The 7,153-nt window shown below is 35.7% G+C and overlaps 2 protein-coding genes across 2 annotated transcripts; both read right to left on the bottom strand.

Moving 5' to 3' along the window:
- Positions 1-213: 213 nt before the first annotated feature.
- On the bottom strand, positions 214-1,065 carry LOC106337817. Its single transcript, XM_013776931.1, has one exon. It carries the CDS (start codon positions 1,063-1,065, stop codon positions 214-216), a length of 852 nt encoding a protein of 283 aa, XP_013632385.1.
- A 4,701-nt stretch (positions 1,066-5,766) lies between these two features.
- On the bottom strand, positions 5,767-6,963 carry LOC106337816. Its single transcript, XM_013776930.1, has one exon. It carries the CDS (start codon positions 6,961-6,963, stop codon positions 5,767-5,769), a length of 1,197 nt encoding a protein of 398 aa, XP_013632384.1.
- Positions 6,964-7,153: the final 190 nt, after the last annotated feature.

Here is a 7,153-nt window from a genome sequence, read left to right as displayed (position 1 = left end):
ATAGTTAAAGACTCTAGTCAAAATAATGTGTCCAATGGTGATCCTTAATTAGGAGTCTTTAGGAATAAAAAAATATTTTTTTAAAAAAATTGAAATTTATTTTTAATTTATTGCATGATGGAAAAAAAAGATACAATAATTAAACTCAAAGATACAATAATTATTAATCTTCATCACCAAATTTGTTCCAAATATTCTCAATTAAATCTTTTTTCAATTGTTCATGTATACGCCTATCCTGAAGATCTTTCTGATTTTGATTGACAAATATGTTATTGAGATTTGTAGGCCTGTCGGTTTCGGTTTCCACCTGTGAACTTCTGGTGATTTTCCTTCTTCAAATTCCGATATGTCGATACGAGCATATCCATTGCGTTCATTTTCGACTATCATATTGTGTAGTATGATACATGCTCGCATAATTTTTGCTATCTTTTCTTTGTCCCATGTAAGAGCCGGGTTTTTGACAATCGCAAATCGAGCTTGCAATGCTCCAAAGGCTTGCTCCACATCTTTTCGGGCTGCTTCTTGAACTTTAGCAAATAAGTTTGCTTTAGGAACTTGAGGAAGTGTGATAGATTGGATAAATGTTGACCATTTTGGATATATACCGTCTGTGAGGTAGTAAGCGAACTTATACTTGTGTCCGTTGACCACGTACTCTAACCTTGGAGCTCGACCTTCTATAATGTCATCAAAAATAGGAGACCGATCAAGGACATTAATATCGTTTAAGGTACCTGGAGAAAGACCAAGCCTCCCGATAGCATATCTTCTTTGTTGAAAGAATGGAACGTTCTGTGAGAGGCCATAGACAATACGCATGAATAATTCCTTGTTTATACGGAAACTGCGTCTGAAAAAATGTGCCTCATATGTCGGATTTTCGGTGAAGTAGTCATTCCATAAACGGTTGTGTCCTGCTTCACGGTTTCGTTCTATATAAGCACGTTTCCTTTGCTTATTGGTTTGGGCCTCGAGAATGTCGTTGAATGTATCTTTGCAGATATCGTCGAAAACTTCGTCTAATCTTTCTTTCAATTCATCGGATGAAGATGATGACATCCTGCTTGAGAAAATAATGTCTAAGTTTTTTTTGTATAAGTTAATTTTTATGTATAATCTCAAATTATGTATAAGTTATTTTTATGTATAAGTTCAAAATTTTAATTCCAAATTTATGTTAACATAATCAATAGTCCTACGCTTAAAATTATGTGTGTATTCGTTTGGTTTCAATCGGAAGCAAGAGAAGTCTTAATATTGTGAAGTCTTAATATCCTTTTTACTATAACATTATAGCAAGTCTTAATATTCTACCAAGTGTTGAGTTCAAATCAAGAGAACATCCTTTTTACAATAACATTCTAGCAAGTCTTAATATTGATACAAAGAGAATCAAGAGAAGAACTTCTTACACGCAAATATTACAAAAGATCAGTCAGGTTTTGTGATCTTTAGAAGATCATGGTAGCAACATCTTACAACATCTCCGAGAAAACACAAGAACATAAGTCAAGTTTTGATGAAGAGGAAACAAAGAGAAGGTGATACATAGCTAAAGACCAAACGAGAACTACTTATACTACATAAACTGAAAGAGATGAACCCGTGACTTTCAGTACTCCTAATGCACCCGTGACTTTCCCTACTTCTAATGCACCCGTGACTTTCCCAAGCTTCAATGCACCCGTGACAACTTCAGCCTTAACCTGAAACAAGGAGAATCAAGAGAAGAGTTAGTTTAGTTTTAAAGAAATTAGTACTCAAAACAACAGTAATACCTTAAACCGAACAGATAAACATCAAATCAATTCAGACATTAGTTTGAGTTTTAGAGTTGTTTCCATCTCAGAGAGAGGCTCCTTTTTCGCTAATAAACGATCAAGAAGCTTTTGCCTAGACAGTTTTTCTTTGAGTTCTAAAACGCTTTGTAACTTTGACAACTCATGTTCTCTGCCACTCTTCTTCTTCTTAAGAGCAGCTTTCGCAGCCTTCAGTCCGAGAGGTCTACCCTCTGGTTCTCCTACAGCCTCTTCTTCTCTATCAACATCCACCACTTTGCGCTTCTCCTTACCACTGTCCTTACCCTGAAACATGGAGCACCATTTCTGGTCATGTCTCAACTCCCTCCAACAGTGATCCAGGGTGAACTTGTACTCGTTATTATTGAAGAATAAGTCTAAGGCAGCTTTCATCACATCATCATCATTTTGACCACTTCTCTGCTCCCGAAGAGCCGCATCATAGCATCCAACAAACTTCGATACTTGCTCGTTAATCCGAGCCCATCTCTGCTTGAACCAATATTATCATTTTTTATAAGAACAAATATGACAAATCAATAAGAACAGATTGAAATCGAACACAAATAAACCTAAGATAACACAATCTCGTTGTAATCGATTGCAAACATTAAAAATGACAAATCAATAAGAACAGGTTTCGATTCAAAAAATAAAAGGTTTTGAAACCGTTAATCAATTGAAACAAAAAATGGAATTTCTAACCGTATAAGAAATAAAGAGAAGATTTGCTTCCGATTGAAACCAAAATTGTTTCGAAACCATATCTACAAAAGCAAAGAATCCAGAAATCGATTTTTCCCCAAATAGTTTTGAAACCCTAATTTCAAAACTTTTCCCAAATCGATCGAAACTACATAACCCAGCCCTTTTTAGACAACAAACAAGATGGAAACTGATCTTAATCGAGAAATCTACAACTTTAAGGCTTGGATTTACCTTGGTCAAGCCGAGGGAGAGAGATCGCCGCGATGTCGCCTTTCTCTCGAGAGCTCTTTTTTTTTTCTCCTTCGGCCGAGAATGATTTTCTTTTTTTTATCCAAGCCAAACCCTAAACTGAGACCGACCCACTCAAGCGGTGACACGTACACAAGGACTTGATCCTTAATATCCTTCTCGAAGGACCAATCCTTAATTCAATTAGGATAATTAATAATATTTTATTAAAACAAACCTAAGGATTTGAGCTAAAGATTCCTTTAACATATCCTGTTGTGGATGGTCTTACCTATAAAGTTGCTCTTGCCTCTAAGTTTCATAAAGCCCGAAAAGTGTGCAACTCTAGTTTGGAAATGTGCGTATGTGAATGGTATATATATAAGAATATAACTGAAAAGCAAAAAATAATTATTCATTCTCACCTAAAGTAAACTTGAGATAGGGCTGATGTCTCAATCTTTATACTATATATTTTGTAAAATAAAGTGAAAATTAAGAATGTTACATAACGAGATGCTTTTTTGTTCAAACAAATTGAGCTATTAGGTTTTATTTTGTTGGAAATACAAAATTTAAAGACATTTCTGTAAAGCCTTTTTAAACCAAAACTAAGATGCAATAGTGATGCTAGGGTTTTGAGAAAATAAGCATTAGGGCTGATTCAAAAACACAGTTAAATTAGGTTTCGAGATAACTAGTTTCCAAACTCTCTTACATTTGCACAGATTATACTAGCTATGAGTTGATAAAAAATCACACACTTTAAATCTGTAATCATTCTGTTTAAAGATTAAAGTAAGTACATACTATATTACTATATAACAACATCTTATTTCCTTTATAAAACACTACTGATAGCTAGTAGTAGACCACTTATTGAATACTATGATTCACCTAAGACTAGTTACAAGGAAAATGTTGAATAAAAGAATTGATGTTTCAAAAAAGAATTGATGTTTGAATGATAATGAGTATATTAAATAATGAAATTTGATGATGTAAATAAAATTGGGATCACTAACCCCACATGCCTTTTTAATTTTTTAACCTTTTCACATCATCTTAATTATTAGGATCAACTATTTTAATATAGATTAAATTATTTATTTTTATTCTTTATAAATGGAAACTATCTTTATTTTATTTGGATAAAATAATAACTATTGACTAGTGAAATATAAAATTAAAATCTATTAAATAAAATAGCTGTAAAAAGAAGATAATGCAAATGTTAAAAGGTAAGAAAATAATTGTTGAACCTTAAAACTATTTTCATGTATAGAAAAAATACATTTTGATGCAAGGGGATGGACTGATGAAAAAAGAGAGGAAAATGTAAATGAAAAGAAGAGAGCGAATGAAAAGACAAGTCAAACGTCAGATCGAACCACTTCCTTATCATACGACTGTCAGTGCTCTTCTGTGTTGTCATTCTTTTTTCTCTTATTTTCCTCACTATCTTTTACCCCTAAATTAAGCAAAGAGAGAAATAGCAATATTTTGTGTTAAAAAAAAAGAGAAATAGCAATATTCAAAACAAAAATAATTGGGAAGAAATAAATAAACTCTCACTCGTGCGCATGAGGTGGATATACCATCGAGAAATAGTTCGTACAAGATAGAATAGTTGTAGAAAAATTCATCCAATCATCTCGTCAAAACCTGACAAATCAATTTTTTCTGGTCAATCATAAATTAGATTAATATCAATAGAGTTCTGTACCGGTTTGGTTACTTGAGTTCGGTAGTAATAATAGAAGTAAAACCAACAGAAGGACCGTATCGATCCGGCCGACACGCTTCTCCATGGCCTTCCCACTCTTTCCCATCCGTTTTTAACTTCTTTTACTGGAAAATATTAGTATTTTTTGTCAAACAAGAATGGATTTTATTTTGATTGGTCTCACTTGTGAAATACAGCTTTCTCAGCTGGTGAATATGTGGGTTCGGAGCACGACTGCGCCATTATCAGAGCCACGTTTTGACTTATGTGGTTGGATGTTTCATATTAATTCGGTTCTCTACCTGCAGATTGATTTGATTCTTGGTATTTTACACGAATAATAAACAGCCCGTGTTTTACTTTTATGATTACTGGTATTTTCATTAGAGTAGGGTGCGTACTTATACAAATATAGTTACAAATTTGAATCAAACAAATAAAAATTTGCTACGTTGCTATGAGGACATGAAAACGAGTGATTGTATATGCCTTTTAGTATCACACACGAGAATGTAAATTCATCAAAATTTTGATTGTTACAAAAGTAATCGTATTGTTAATGCAGTGAGGCCAGAGTAAAATGCAGAAATAAACAAGACACAAGTTTTTCTCTTTTCGAATTCAATAGAGCAAGAAAGTCTTACACCAATCTTTTCTATTACAAGAATCCTTTAGGAATATCCCAATCCTAAGCTAAAACTCACCCTAGAGCCTAGACTTTTATTTATCAGAATCTTCCCGACCCCGAGCTAAACTCCCTCTGAATCTAGACTTCAATCTTCCAACTCATCAGAAGTACTTCACCAACTACGTCAGCACCTAGCGCAGTGCAGTGACACCAAATGCTTGATCACACAAGCACAAAACAATGATCTCTCGACTTTTTCTTTTTCCAGAGACTACTCTCTTCATAGAGGCACGTCTTCCATGTATACATAACCAGAACTTGCTCTCCAAGTTCTTCCAAAAGCAACTTAAACAATTTTCCTTTTTCTCACAAGGAATAAATCTCTTGCCTTTTCCTCTTCAAGTAATATCCTTAACACTTAATGTAAATCTTCCAATACACATATTACTTCTTCTCCAAGCTTAACAAGCCCACAGACATCACACAACACGAACTCCAACCAAGCCCATCTTCATGACACACACATGTACTACCTCCTGTAGTACTTCACGAACTGATACATAATATACATCTTCAATCTCCCCCTTTTTGACTATGCATGTGAACTCATCACCTTTGGATAGAAAACCACATCTTCAATCTCCCCCTATGAGTCACATCATGGTCAAAAACTAATATGAAGATCCATATCCTCTAAAGTAAGGAGGAAATCCCATTCCACCATCTCCATAGTGATCAAATCTCCTAGACCACGTATTCCTGAGCCCAAATCCTCCATGATTAGCTCCTTGAACAGACTTGACACAATCACGCCGCATATGCCCTTGAACTCCACAAGAATAACATATAGGTCCATGATATCTCATACCATAAGCTTGCTCCATCTGATTCTTCTCCCTCAATAATTTGAAACAGCTTGACCTAATGTGTCCAACAACACCACAGTGATGACAAACAGGCCGAAACCTTTGTTGAGATCCACTCTTCAATCCAGAAACTCTCTCTGGAGTAGTCGCTGTAGCAGTTGCTGTAGCAGTACGCGTAGCCGTCACATTCTTCACATCAGTTACAGGCTTCACTGCAGTCTTCCTATATGTTGCATTCCCAGCAAACCTCTTAACCTCAGGCTTTGTATCAGACGTAGCTACATCCTTAGTTTTACCTGCTGGTACAAAAACACCTTCAGCTTTCAAACATTCTCCTTGATATCCAAGGCCACATCTATCACTTTGCCCAATACTGAGAAGATGATCTAGCTGATTCGTCCCATTATTCAGCAACTTGAAATTCTTCTGAGTCTCTGCAAGTTGAGCACCAGCCTGTCGTGCTTCTTCTTCTTTCTCTGAAGCATACTTAAGAGCTTCAGCAACTTGAGCTTCTAGCTTGGCTTTCTCCTTAGCCAAATCTGAATTCGTCTCAACCAGCTTGAGCCAATGCTCATACAGCTTTTCATAATTCCCAGCAAGATCAAAGGTTCCACCTTCATCATCACTTCCAGCATCATCATCACCTCCACATGAAGACCCTGACACATACGCTGAAGCATATCCCACTGCAAATTTCGTCTTAGAACCAGACATAAAGGTTGTGAACGCCACAATACTCTTTAGCTCCTCACCATAATCAGATTCACTTTTAGAATCACTCTTGGTGACTGTCTTTTTCTTCTGATTCTGCAGATTTGCACACTCATCAGCTACATGCCCAAAACCTTTGCATTCATTGCACTGTAGAACCTTTGGAGAATCACAAAATCTTCCTCTTCTTTCTTTCTCCTTCATGTTATCATCAACCATGAACCCCATAACAGATTTGTTTCGTCCATTCCATGAAAAATGCTTCTTGAAAGGCAACTTAGCTCTCTCCATCAATCCTCAAGATCTACTTGAAACTCTTGTCCTTCTTCCTGAACCAGTTTCTGTCCTCACCCTTATGATCTCACCAGTAACTTAGGTGACCCGCTCTGATACCAATTGTTAGTGCAGATGAGGCGACGAAAAACAAGTGCAGAAAGTAAAATACACAAAATTTGTTAACGGGGTTCGTTTCCTACATCCC

Source organism: Brassica oleracea, chromosome C4, assembly GCF_000695525.1.
Source record: "Brassica oleracea var. oleracea cultivar TO1000 chromosome C4, BOL, whole genome shotgun sequence".
Taxonomy (NCBI): Eukaryota; Viridiplantae; Streptophyta; class Magnoliopsida; order Brassicales; family Brassicaceae; genus Brassica; species Brassica oleracea.
The sequence above is the reverse complement of the archived record's forward strand: the minus strand, read 5'-3'. Positions and strand labels throughout refer to the sequence as shown.

Excerpts from the sequence above, each read along its gene's own strand:
- LOC106337817 (XM_013776931.1), bottom strand. The coding sequence starts at position 1,065 with ATGTCATCATCTTCATCCGATGAATTGAAAGAAAGATTAGACGAAGTT.
- LOC106337816 (XM_013776930.1), bottom strand. The coding sequence starts at position 6,963 with ATGGAGAGAGCTAAGTTGCCTTTCAAGAAGCATTTTTCATGGAATGGA.